Source organism: Protomyctophum bolini (genome assembly GCF_963924005.1).
Source record: "Protomyctophum bolini genome assembly, chromosome: 19".
NCBI classification, from domain to species: domain Eukaryota; kingdom Metazoa; phylum Chordata; class Actinopteri; order Myctophiformes; family Myctophidae; genus Protomyctophum; species Protomyctophum bolini.
The window spans coordinates 2,987,897-3,001,576 of NC_137880.1; the positions used below are offsets into that span (position 1 = coordinate 2,987,897).

Here is a 13,680-nt window from a genome sequence, read left to right on the forward strand (position 1 = left end):
AGGATTTAGAAGACATTTTGTAGAACCGTCCTCGGGTCCAAATGGGTTAACTGGGACTGTCTGAGTCACTGGGTGTTTTTTTTTTGCTAAACATCGACTTAACCCATTTTGACCTGGGAACGATTCTACAAATGTCTTCTAAATCCTGACAGTTTTCCAAAAAAAAACCCTATGTTTCTATTACGTCAGTGGTGTTAACCGTTTTCACGTTGTCAAGGACCCCCAAGATTATTATGTAATTGACCGCCGACCCCCATCTGAAAATATGTTGTTCCAGGGACATCCCAGTAGCAAAGATTTATTTAAGTTAAAAACTTTGGCTCTGAAATATTTCTTTCACAAATTTTCAAAACTATCAAATAGTTAATATATATATAATATATATCCGTGGTGGTTAATATTTCATGTCAAGGCCCCCCCATCTGAAAATATGTTGTTCCAGAGACCTCCCCAAAAGCAAAGATTTGAGTTAAAAACGTTCTGAAAAAATATATATTCCAAATTTGCGCCACATTTTCAAGATTTTTCAAAAATAGCAGACCTACAAGCTTGTTTGTGCCGCATTTTTACGATTTTTTCAAAGATAGCAGACCTACAAGCTCGTAGGCAAGCACGCCATGAGCTTGTAGGTCTGCTATTTTCCAAAAGCTAAATTATAACATAATGTTTAAAACACCAAAAGGGGTTCCCGCCCAATATGGGATAAGGGACCACTTCACCACTTTTCAATCTATCTTCATATACGGTAATTAGTCCTCACTAATGTTCATGATAAACATATATTTTTAACTACATTTAATTGAATTTAAAATAAATTAAACATTGGTGACTGTCGATTAACAATCATGAAACAACAAGAATTGCTGAAATGCACTTACTGTGGTCAACCATTGGATGGCAGTATAGCCATATATATACTGTACAAAAAAATCAATTTAGACAATAATGGATCCCATCCCTAAAAAATTAGCTGATCTACAATGCGTTGTGAGCTTGTAGATCTGCAATTTCTGACGTGTATCTGACATTTACTGGGATATTGTGACTGATGCAGGGCTGCCAGATTTTGTGAGAATAAAAAGCAAACCAGGTCTATGAAAACAAAGCCCAAAAGAAGCGACAGGCAACTGTCAGGATTTAGAAGACATCTGTAGACTCTGGCCTTTTAACGTCGTCGTTTAGCTCAGTGGTTCTCAAAGTGGGGACCGGAGGACCCTCAGGGGTCCTTGAGGGAGTTCCAGGGGGTCCCCAGCAAAATTATAGTTTGGAACCAAAACGACCCTTACGGGTCTGCAACTCTGAGAGTGTGCACATGGAACCAAAATGGACCCGTCAGGGTTCTGTTTGGTTACATTTGTGTCAAATGTGTAAAAATGGAAGTATCTGCGGCTTTGATCCATGAAAGTCCGGCTTGAAAACACTCCAATGATTTGTTATCGAGCCGACACAAAAAAAAAGCCACTTCCGTGATTCGGGTCATAGACAAAGAGCAAAGCAAGCTATAAGATTGTCCCTACACACCCTCGTTCACTTTGCATTGGACTCAGTTTCCCAGAAGCCTTTGCAAGCCGGCGATTGGTTGATTTCCGCTCACGTCATCATAACGTGATTATTTTAAATTATTACAAAACGGCGAATTAAAACACATAAAACAAATAGCGTAGTAAGCAGCAGCAGCAAAACATGGGTTAGATAGTGTGTAAAACAGGTTATGTAGTAGAAGTGTTAACCCATTTTGGGGCGGGAACCCCCTTTTTGGTGTTTTAAAGCATTGTTATACTTTAGCCATTGAAAAATAGCAGAACTTATAGGTCTATGAACTTGCAGGTCTGCTATTTATTTATTTTTATCGTGAAAATATACCTCAAATCTTTTGAATATATATTATTACAGAGTGAACATTTAAAGGAGAATTCCATACTAAAAGGCTTTCTTACCTTTCTTTGTAGTCGTTACGTCCCCACCAAAGAGGTCCAGGTGTTATTTTGTGCAAAAGCTCCTTATTGGCTATTTCCCCTACCATAAGCCCTAAATGAATTGCATTGAATTGAATGGGATGTATGTGCTAATTCGCTTATTTCCATCGAAATAAGTAGTAAAGTGTGCCGCTTGGGTTATTATTTACATTATGAAGAGAAGATATATACAAAAAATATATAATTTTGAGCGATGGAAATAAGCGAATTAGCACAACACCCCATACAATTCAATGCAATTCATTTAGGGCTTATGGTAGGGGAAACAGCCAATAAGGAGCTTTTGCACAAAATAACACCTGGACCTCTTTGATGGGGACGTAACGACTACAAAGAAAGGTAAGAAAGCCTTTTAGTATGGAATTCTCCTTTAAACTCAAATCTTTGCTTCTGGGGGGGCGGGGGCATAATACATATAATTTCTGGCGTCTTTCACATGAAACATTGAGCAGCCCCACTGATACAGAAACATAAAAAGGTTTTTTTTTCAGAAAACCGTCAGGATTTTGAAGATAATTTGGACTAACCGGGTTCTTGAGGATGTCCTCGTCCACGTCGAAGTTGGACGTGTCGGAGGGCGACGACACGTCGGGGACGTAGGGCGCCTCCAGCGAGCGGATGTTGTCCCAGTCCACGCCGCGGAAGAACGGGTGGGCCTTGAAGTCCTCGATGCCCCGCTGGCCCAGGCGGCGGTCCCGCGAGCAGATCAGGCTGCGGATCAGGTCCTTGGCGTCCTCCGAGACGTCCGCCACGTGAGACGGGAACTGGAAACGCTCCTGGGGGGACAGACGGACGGGACAGACAGACAGACAGGGTTCAGACAGACAGACAGACAGACAGACAGACAGACAGACAGACAGACAGACAGACAGACAGACAGGGTTCAGACTTAGGGCTAGCCTGGAACTCCAAACTAGACGCAGCTGCAGGACATGAGACCAATTGATTAGAGCGACAGAGAGAGAGAGAGGAGTGTGTGTGTGGGTGTGTGTGTGTGTGTGTGTGTGTGTGTGTGTGTGTGTGTGTACGTCAATAATCAGCAGAGAGGGAGCGTCGTTTGCGTTACTCTATGCCGAATTGAAGTGGACTCGGCCGCAGACTTTTCTTTTTCTCCATAGAAATAAAAACGTCTGGGTTTCCGAGGCTATAGACTATAGGGCTAGAACGAAGCTTTTATTCTTTTTTCTCTTAACTAAATAGTGAAATAGTTAAAATGCGGCAACGCATTGCAGCATGCCATGTCGCAGAGCTTGTAGATCTGCTAGCATTTTGAAAAATTTCACTAAACCCCCCCCCCCCGTGATGCAAATCAGTGGCTACGTTTACATGGACAGTTAAATCCCCTTTTCATTTCCGAATAGAAGTTAAATCCTATTAAACGTTGTCATGTAAACACCTACAAAAAACTCGATGCGATTTAAAAACCATTCCGACGTCACGGGCCGGATTATTTTCCTATTGAAAGAAAATCGGACTCATGTATATACACTGCTTCGGATGTAAGTTTATTCCGGTCTTTCTGAGCATGCTCATTGCCAAGGCGCTCATATCCAAGGCACGCCGAGGAGTTTGCACATAAGAGAGCGTTATTTTGTGCATTTTGCAGATGCTTTACTGCTCTGTGTGTGTGTGTGTGTGTGTGTGTGTGTGTGTGTGTGTGTGTGTGTGTGTGTGTGTGTGTGTGTGTGTGTGTGTGTGTGTGTTCTCTCTCTCTCTCTCTCTCTCTCTGGTCCAGTGCTTACAGCGAGAGAGACTCGCTGTAAGCACTGGACCAGGGCTACTATCCAACCAGCAGCCCAAAAGCTGCTGCGGAATGACATGATGGGATTTCAAAGTATGGTCTTTCGTCTGTAGGCTAATGTTTGTATTGTTGAGACATAGGCTATACTGAATGAACTGCCTGTATTTTACGTGTCCAACAGATGGCGTAGTTTCACATGAAATAACATGTGTCATGGCTTATATATCACACCTATGACAAACGTCCATGTAAACATTCATTCGGAATGACCATTTCCCATGGAAACTCGCAGCAAAAAACATTACTTCGGAAGTATTTATTCGGAATGATCAGCCTGCATATAAACGCGGCCACTGACTCACTGTTTAAATCGGACCACTGGTATAGTGTGTGTGTGTGTGCGTGCGCATGTACATGATCTTGCCGTAGGTCTCCACCCGGCTCTCTGCGCGTGTCTGTGCGTGCGTGCGTGCGTGCGTGCATGCGTGCGTGCGTGCGTGCGTGCGTGCCGTGCGCTGCGGTGCGTGCCGCCTGTTACCTCATGGTTCATGATCTTGCCGTAGGTCTCCACCCGGTTCTCGGCGTAGAAGCGTGTGTCTGTGTGCGTGCGTGTGTGCGTGCGTGCGTGCGTGCCGTGCGGTGCGGTGCGTGCCGCCTGTTACCTCATGGTTCATGATCTTGCCGTAGGTCTCCACCAGGCTCTCGGCGTAGAAGGGGGTCTCTCCGAACAGCATCTCGTAGACGCACACGCCCAGCGACCACCAGTCACACTCGGGCCCGTAGCGGCCCATGCCGTCCTCCATGGCCTGCAGGATCTCCGGGGAGATGTAGTCCGGAGTGCCCACCGCCACCGACGACTGCACCTGCACACACACACACACACACAGACGCCATTGCACTTGTAGTCCACGTTATACATATAGTCCCAAAGTCCCAAACGTTTTAGCCCCGTGGCCCCGAAAGAGAAATGTATAATGTCTCCTCCCGGGGACCCCAAACGAGTGGCAGATCTGAGCTTGTAGATCTGAGCTTGTAGATCTGAGCTTGTAGATGTGAGCTTGTAGATCTGATCTTGTAGATCCGAGCGTGTAGACTTTTGTAGATGTGAGCTTGTAGATTTCCACTAGTACTTAAAACATTTGTTTTCTAATTTATGGAATTTCTTAAGATTTAGCTTTGATTTCCTCATGAAATTACTGGGGGAAAAAAATGTTGAATTTGTTTTTAATTCATGGTTGGGGGGTGCTTTTTTGGGAATGTATTTTTGAAAATGTTTTGAAATGATAATAATAATTCAAAACAAAAATGTAGGAAACACTGGTCTAAATATTAGAGCTTGTTAATCTTTAGGTTGAAGGCTTATCAAGCCGGGTTCTTATTGAGCCCACTATGGATCCAGAACAGAACCAGTATCTTTTAGAGCCTTCAAGACAAGTACACTATGTTTTCTAACAGACAGAATGCCATTGACCCCATCTACTTTTGGAAAGTAATATTGAAGACATTCCAAGCATTCGTTTTACGGCTATGGCAGTTTTTTTTAGCCCGAGGAGTGTTTCTCGTGCAAAACTAATGCTTGGAATGGATTCGGAATGATGAAAACCCCCCTAGTTTGACATGTCACATGCTACTTAACCCATTCTGACCTGAGATCAGATTCATACGAGGTTTCCACTGGACACACACTGGTCTGATGAACCCATTCTGACCTGAGATCAGATTCTAAAAAATGTCAGTCGTTCTTCGATTTTTCAAAAATAGCAGACCTACAAGCTCATAGCGCGCCACTCGGTGGCGCGCTATGAGCTTGTAGATCTGCTATTTTTCAATAGCTAAAGCATAACATGATGCTAACACCAAAATGGGTTCCCGGTCAGAATGGGTTAAAGCAAAATTTAGAACATTTTGCCTTATATTGGTTGTTGATGGTACCCCAACTTTCAACAGCTGTCAAAACTTCCCCTCGGTAGCTGAATAGAAACCAATGTGGGATGTGTTACTAGACACCTTTACAAACACATTGGTGAAGACAATTCCGAGTAAGAAATGTATTCCCACATTTGTACATTATTCCGACAATATTCTGTGACTATAAATAACGAATGATTCAGAAGCTGTGTCCACGACTTCAACGTTCACTCTTCCATTGGAATGAATAGACTCAACCAGTGCTGGTTTTGGCAGCAGATTTAGATTTTTGTTTTAGTCAGTGTCTCTTGAATAGTTCTCATTTAGTTTCAGTCACGTTTTGGTCACCTGGAATGTCTTAGTGTTAGTCTAGTTTTAGTCGACTAAATCTACATTTGATTTAATCAACTAAAATGTATTTTGGCGGGCCTTGATGCCATCGTAATGACTGTTTTTACATTTGCTGAAAATAGCAAATCTGTTATTTGCAGTATGCAACCAAGAGTAAAATTACTTAGACTGGATCTATTGTCCACCAGTACCTTCCTAACATTTTAGTCTAGTTTGTGTCTGTTGACAAAATTGTCAATATTATATAGTCTTAGTTTTAGTCATCATAGCTTAGTTCTCATTTAGTTTCCATTTAGTTTGCCATCAGTGGAAAAAGGGGAGTCGACAAACTTTTTTTTTTAGTCTTTAGTTTTAGTAACGACGAAAACCACACTGGAATGAATAGACTCAACCTGCCGGATACGAGAAGTACAAGCCCAGTCGGTCAGTCTTTCTTTCTCTTTGTCTTGGACTCTAGCGGAGAACACGAAGGCCGAGTGGTGAATGCTGAGCAGGGCCGAGTCAGCACTCGGCACGCTAGTTAGAAACCACACACACAACCCAAGCCTAACACCATGGTGCTAGGTGGCCATGATATTAACCCATTTTGGGCAGGGAACCCCTTTTTGGTGTTTTAAAACATTATTTTATGATTTAGCTATTGAAAAATAGCAGATCTACAAGCTCTCGGTGCCGCGCTACGAGCTTGTAGGTCTGCTATTTTATATATTTTTTTGAAAAATCATGAATATGTGGCGCATATCTTGCGCGTTTTCAACTTAAAAACTTCGCGTCTGGGAGGTCCCTGGAACCACATATTTTCAGATGGGGGTCGGCGACCAAATACAGATCATTCTAGGGGTCCTTGGTATGAAAATGACACGGAAACGTGAGTTTTTTCAGAAAACTATCAGGATTTAGAAGACATTTGTAGAATCGTCCGCAGGTCTAAATGGGTTAACATAATTGCAAAGTCAGCAACAACGTGTGTCTCGGCGGGAGGAAAAAAAACCCAAAACTAAACAAACAAAAAAAACGTGTCCAAACACGTCTTCAGTAGACTTGACTACTGTAAATGGTAAATGGTGCATTTTATATAGCGCTTTTTATCCAAAGCGCTTTACATAAATTGGGCATTACATAATTCGATTAGGGAGTCTTGTCTCCAGGACACCTCGACACTATAACTCTGGGGGAGCCCACAGGGATCGAACCGGGAACCTCACCGTTCACATCCGGCAAGCTATAGAGTGTCGCAGTCCCGCGGTCCCCCTTTCATGACGACGCCAGGCCCAGGAAATGATTCCCAATGCATTTTTCCCATTTTTTCCATAGACATGCGTATTTATTTAAAGACGGTTACGCCGCGGACAAAGCCAACTCGAGTCGTGACAACTCATGACAACAAACACAATATAACAAAAAAAGTGTTGTAACCTGCCGTTTTTGTCTTCTTTCTAATTATTTGTTCGGCCCAATTTTTTTTTAGTTTGTCGTCATGATTTGTCACGACAAGAGTTGGCTTTGTCCGTGGCGTAAACGTCTTTAAATAAATACCTTTTGAAATGTCTATGAGGAAAAATGAACGGAGAATCATTCCCTGGGCCCTGGTTAGGGGTGGCGGGACTGCGACGCTCTATACCAGGCCACTCTACCGCTGAGTCACTGCCGCCCATTTGTATGCACCCTGCGTGCGTGCGTGCGTGCCTTACCGTTCCATCCTCCATCATCTTCAGACAGGACCCAAAGTCTGCCAGTCGAATGTGTCCGTTAACGTCCAGCAACACGTTGTCCGGTTTCAGGTCCCTGTTACACACACACACACACACACACACACACACACACACACACAATAACAACAACAATATTAAGTCAATTTGTGTAGCACCTTTCATGACATGAGATGCAGCTCAAAGTGCTTCACAGAGCAATGGAGAAAGAAAGAAAGGAAAAAACATGAAAGATAGCAGCAGTAATGTAATACAGTGAGGACACGAATGACCAAAATAAATGCAAAAGATCAATTAAAAGCAGCGGAGTGTAGAGGTGTGTCTTGAGCTGTGCTTTAGCCCATTCTGGGCGGGGACCCCTTTTGGGTGTTTTAAATAAGCATTATGTTATACTTTAGCCATTGAAAAAAAACCAGATCTACAAGCTCATAGCGCGTCACCAAGTGGCACGCTACGAGCTTGTAGGTCTGCTATTAGGTCTGCTATTCTTTCAGAGCGAACGTTATTTTTTAATTCGACGTCAGGCACATGAGACGAAGGCAACGTGTGTGTGTGTGTGTGTGTGTGTGTGTGTGTGTGTGTGTGTGTGTGTGTGTGTGTGTGTGTGTGCGTGCGCGCGCACGCGCTCGCCTTCGTGAACAGAATGTCGTTTGCGCCGTGCACGTATATAGGATGCAGTGGCGGGAAAAGTACTCAATTGTTTTTACTTAAGTAAAAGTACCAATAATGCAATTAAGAACTATACTTTGCTACAATGTACTTGAGTAAAAGTACAACAGTAGTGGCATCAAAATGTACTTAAAGTACTAAAAGTAAAAGTACTCATTGTGCAGAATGTGCCATTTCACAAGTTCAAAATGTGTCCAGAATCTATTGAAAATAGCCGGTCTACAAGCTCACAATGCGTCGCAGCGCGGCTATTCTCAAAGGGCTGAAATGTATAGGGTTGAAGTGGTTAATGTATGTTCTCTAACCAAATCTCCAAAGTAGCTATAGTAACTAAAGTTTTCAAATAATTGTAGTGGAGTAAAAGTACACATTTTGTGAGCAGAAGTGGAGTAGAACTTAAAAGTATTGGAAATTGGAAATAGTGAAGTGAAGTACAGATACCTCAAAATTGTACTTAGGTACAGTACTTAAGTAAAAGTACTGTCGCAGTGTTGTTTTCCTCGACTAATGCCACGACGAAAAACGTTCGCCGACTGCCTTTTTTTCACCGCCGAAAACCGAATGAAAAATACTGACAATTCCGTCAACAGATAATAAAAAACTAGACTAAAATGTTAGGAAGAGACCAGTGGACAAGAGATCCAGTGCAAGTCATTTTACACTTTGTTGCATGCTGAAAATAGCAGATCTACAAGCTCACAACACGTCGCGCTGCGTGGGCTTGCAGATCGTCTATTTTCAGTGTAAACACACACACACACACACACACACACACACACACCAGTGTTGTTTTTGTCGACGAAAACTAAGACGAGAAATGTTTGTCGCCTACCTTTCTTTCACTGACGAAAACTAAATGGAAACTAAATGAAAACTAAGCTACCGACGACTAAAACTAAGACCAAATATATCGACAATTTTGTCAACAGACAAAAACTAGACTATAAAATGTTAGGAAGGGACTATAGTGGACAAGTATAATCCAGTAAAAGTCCCGTTACACCTCGCTGCATGCTGAAAAGAGCCGATCGCAGCGCGACGCGTCGTGAGCTTGCAGATCGGCTATTTTCAAGCAAGTGTAAACGCACGCGCACGCACACACGGCCCCCTATTTAACCCATTCTGTCCGGGAACCCATTTTGGTGTTGGCATCATGTTATGCTTTAGCTATTGAAAAATAGCAGATCTACAAGCTCGTATAGCGCGCCACCGAGTGGCGCGCTACGAGCTTGTAGGTCTGCTATTTTTGAAAAATCGAAGAACGACTGACATTTTTTTAGAATCTGATCTCAGGTCAGAATGGGTTAATCAGACCCAGTGTGTGTCCAGTGGAAACCTTGTATGAATCTGATCTCAGGTCAGAATGGGATAATACCTGTGCACGTAGTGCTGCTGGTGGATGGAGTGCACGGCGAGCACCATCTCGGCCACGTAGAACCGGGCCATGTCTTCTGGGAGACGGTCCTCGAACTTACTGAGCAGCGTCAACAGATCTCCGCCCACGTAGTAGTCCATCACCAGGTACTGAAAACACACACACACGCACACAAGCACACGCACGCGCATACACACACGCACACACACACCACGTCATATACACACTTCTTTAGCTCAAGACCGCAGAAAAAGAGTGACGGCACGTCGACTCTTTGACACATGTGGGCAGCGGTTAGTTGCGTGAGTGCGGGGTGGTGATCCACTGTGCTATCGCTGTGCTATACTGTACTATGTGCTATACTGTACTATAACTACAGTGCAGTAGCGCTTTATGCAACTGGTCGACTAAGCCCCGAGTATAGTACTAACTCACCGGGTATAGTTGTCGTCCTGGAAGGCGTATAGTGCAGGGTGGTATACTGTACTCTACTGTACTCTTACTGTACTCACCAGGTAGTTGTCGTCCTGGAAGGCGTAGTGCAGGGTGGTGATCCACTGGCAGTCTCCGTTCACCAGGACGTTCCTCTCCTCTCTGAAGCACGCCGTCTGTAAATGGGACAACAATCCGTCACCGTGTTCGTCATGTCGAAATAATAAAAAATCCTCTGTATCGCTTTTTTAATATAGCATAACCTCGTGCCATCTGGGCAAAGGTACAGAACCTCGGCCATGGAGTTAAGGTCCGTTTTGGCAGGAGTTTTGTCCCTTTTCGGCCATCATTGCGGCATTGAGCCATTCTGGGCGGGGAACACCTTTTGGTTTTTTTATTAAATGTTTCATCCCACGATTTTTGTAAGCCATTTTTCACCCTGTGTCAATTATCTAATGTGATCCTGGGCTCTACACACCCTCCGCCAACCTATAGTCCCCATATATGGGGGACAAGGGGAGAGCAACGGACTTGAACTCATGCTTCCTTCATGCCTGAGTGTCCAAGTTGCTCCTTTACACCTGACAGGGGGGAGTTTCCCTGGTTGGACGTGGAAGGAACACGTTATTCCGATTCCCCTCCATCAGGCGCCCCTGCTGGCCAGGGGGAGGCAGTTTAGAGACCAGGATTACTGCATGTTTCTTGTGAGGGTATACCTACCCTAGGGGACACGGGGAGAACATGCAAACTCCACACAGAAAGGCCCTCACAGCGTCACCAGCGGGGAATCGAACCCAGGACCTTCTAGCTTCGAGGCGACGGCACTACCGACTGTGCCACCGTGCCCTCCCTTTTGGTGTTTTAAGCAGTATGTTATATACTTTAGCTATTGAAAAACAGCAGATCCACAAGCTCATAGTGCGACACCGAGTGTTGTTTGGAACAACATTTTGAGATGGGGGTCGGAGGCCAATTACATAATTATAATCCTTGGGGTTTCCTTGACGTGAAGATGTTTGAGAACGACGGAAAACTGTCAGGATTTAGAAAGACAATTGTAGAATCGTCAATTGTAGAAACTGCCCCGGCGGGAACCTCGTGTTTTTTGTATAGTGCCGGGTGTCGTTTTCATGCGGGCGTTCGAACAGAACCGTGAAGACGAATGTGACAATAAAGATTACTATTATTATTATTATTATTATGTCGCCATGACATCGCTTCATTACATGACACACGAGTGCAGTGCTTCTCAACATGGGTGCCGTGACTCCAGAGCCATTGAGAGGGAGAGTCCCGGGCCAAATGAGACAAACAAAATACACACGCATTATCTATTTCCACCATTTCTAATATAAGACTATATGCAATAGAATTGCGGTCGCCTCAAATTATTGTGACAGGGCCTAGTCGGTGAGTGTGTCTTTTTTTTACTTTTTATTCACGATTTTGTAACTCCTATTTTTCCCCACCCAGTGTCAATTATCTACTGTAATCCTGGCGCTACACTCCCTCCATGCCACTTCTTTTCACCTGACGCGGCGTTGGACGTTTAGCACGTGGAAGGAACACGTTCTTCCAACCAGTTCCTTTTCCCTCCTCCTCCATCAGGCTGACCAGGGGGAGGCAGTAATAGAGACCTAGGGGTTATTGGGTGTGGCTTTATGTCGTGTGGGTGTGTCTGTATACGAGTGGGCGTGTCTACAGGCCAGTGGGCGTGTCTGTAGGCCAGTGGGCGTGTCTGTAGGCCAGTGGGCGTGTCTGTGTGGTACCCTCGGCTCTCTTCAACATCTCCCATTTGTTGAGGATCTTCATGGCATAGACACGTTCCGTGTTCTTCATCTTCACGACCGCCCACCTGACGCACAGGCACACACACACACACACACACACACACACGCACACACGCACACACACAACACACACACACACGAATAATGGAAAGAACATCGGTTGCAGTTAATGAAAACCAAACCACCACCACCAGCACACAGCAAATCCCTGCAGTCAAGTTCTGACCTCGTTTGACATTGTCCTTATTTGTGCGTTTGCTCCATTCCGTGAACCACTTAAAGCTGCCACGAGCAATAATTATGTCAACATTTCAATGAACCGCCGCCGACCCAGGGATCATTGGACGACCTGCTCTACCTCCTGAGCCACAGCCGCCACAATGTGCGTTGCTGCACAGACTTGCGGAGGCGATGACGATGCCACGCCAGCATTTGGCAGCTTGTTGTGCCTCTATGAGTAATTCACACCCATAGAGGCATAGTTAATAATAATAATACAGCCGACCCTGCTTACGATTTACAACGCAAGCCTTTAGGCAGATGCTCCTAATCCAGAGTGATTTACAGTAAGCAAGAACAACACATACATGGAATGCGAAGAGAGACAGGGGGGCGACTGTGGCTCAAGAGGTAGAGCAGGTCGTCCAATGATCCATGGGTCGGCGGTTCGAATCCCGAAATGTCCTGAAATGTCTTTGGGCAAGACACTGAACCCCAAATTGCTCCCGGTGTGCTGGTTGGTACCTTGCATGGCTTCCGCTGCAATCGGTGTATGAATGTGTGTGTGTGTGTGTGTGTGTGTGTGAATGGGTGAACGTAATGCACAATCCATATGAAGCGCCTTGGATAAAGGCGCTATATAAATGCACCATTTACCATTTTACCTGCTAACCGTAGCATGGAACTAGCACGGAGGACACTAACCTGCTAACCGTAGCATGGAACTATAGCACGGAGTACGCTAACCTGCTAACCTTAGCATGGAACTAGCACGGAGGACGCTAACCGTAGCATGGAACTAGCATGGAGGATGCTAACCTGCTAACCGTAGCATGGAACTAGCACAGAGGACGCTAACCTGCTAACCGTAGCATGGAACTAGCACGGAGGACGCTAACCTGCTAACCGTAGCATGGAACTAGCGCGGAGGACGCTAACCTGCTAACCGTAGCATGGAACTAGCACGGAGGACGCTAACCTCATAACCGTAGCATGGAACTAGCGCGGAGGACGCTAACCTGCTAACCGTAGCATGGAACTATAGCACGGAGGACGCTAACCTGCTAACCTTAGCATGGAACTAGCACGGAGGACGCTAACCTGCTAACCGTAGCATTGGAACTAGCATGGAGGCAGAGTTGTTTTTGTCGACTAAAACTAAGACGGAGAATGTCCGTCGACGGCACTCCATCTTTAAGGGCCATGCTGAAACATTTACAGTACGTTTTAACAGCGGCCGACAGCCAGGCGAATTTTCCGGAAGTGGGAATAATATAATGGGACCCTATACTGGCAACTACTTGCGATTAGAGGCGATAGCAGGCGAACAGGCGATGGTCAAAAATTGGGCCGGGGAACGTCGGCCGAAAAGATAAAAAAATGCATCTTTGGGCGACGTCGCCCGGCGGTATAGTGGGCGATAGCCAGTGAAATTCAAGCGACGCTCGCCGTTGGTCGCCCGCTGTTTAAAACGTACTGAGAGCCTGTATTTCATCCATAGCTGCATGCT

The 13,680-nt window shown here is 44.9% G+C and overlaps 1 protein-coding gene across 2 annotated transcripts in view; it reads right to left on the reverse strand.

Moving 5' to 3' along the window:
- The window catches only part of cdc42bpb (CDC42 binding protein kinase beta (DMPK-like)), an 80,281-nt gene that overhangs the window by 40,147 nt on the left and 26,454 nt on the right, over positions 1 to 13,680 (reverse strand). Inside the window, exons 3-8 of one of the 2 annotated variants that reach the window (XM_080790499.1) lie at positions 11,932 to 12,012; positions 10,242 to 10,337; positions 9,730 to 9,878; positions 7,668 to 7,761; positions 4,380 to 4,580; positions 2,504 to 2,752 (exon numbers count right to left, since the gene is read on the reverse strand). In XM_080790499.1, coding sequence (XP_080646625.1) covers positions 2,504 to 2,752; positions 4,380 to 4,580; positions 7,668 to 7,761; positions 9,730 to 9,878; positions 10,242 to 10,337; positions 11,932 to 12,012 — 870 coding nt within the window. Of the gene's footprint in view, positions 1 to 2,503; positions 2,753 to 4,255; positions 4,280 to 4,379; positions 4,581 to 7,667; positions 7,762 to 9,729; positions 9,879 to 10,241; positions 10,338 to 11,931; positions 12,013 to 13,680 lie in introns of those variants that run through there. The other variant, XM_080790500.1, reaches the window with a different exon arrangement.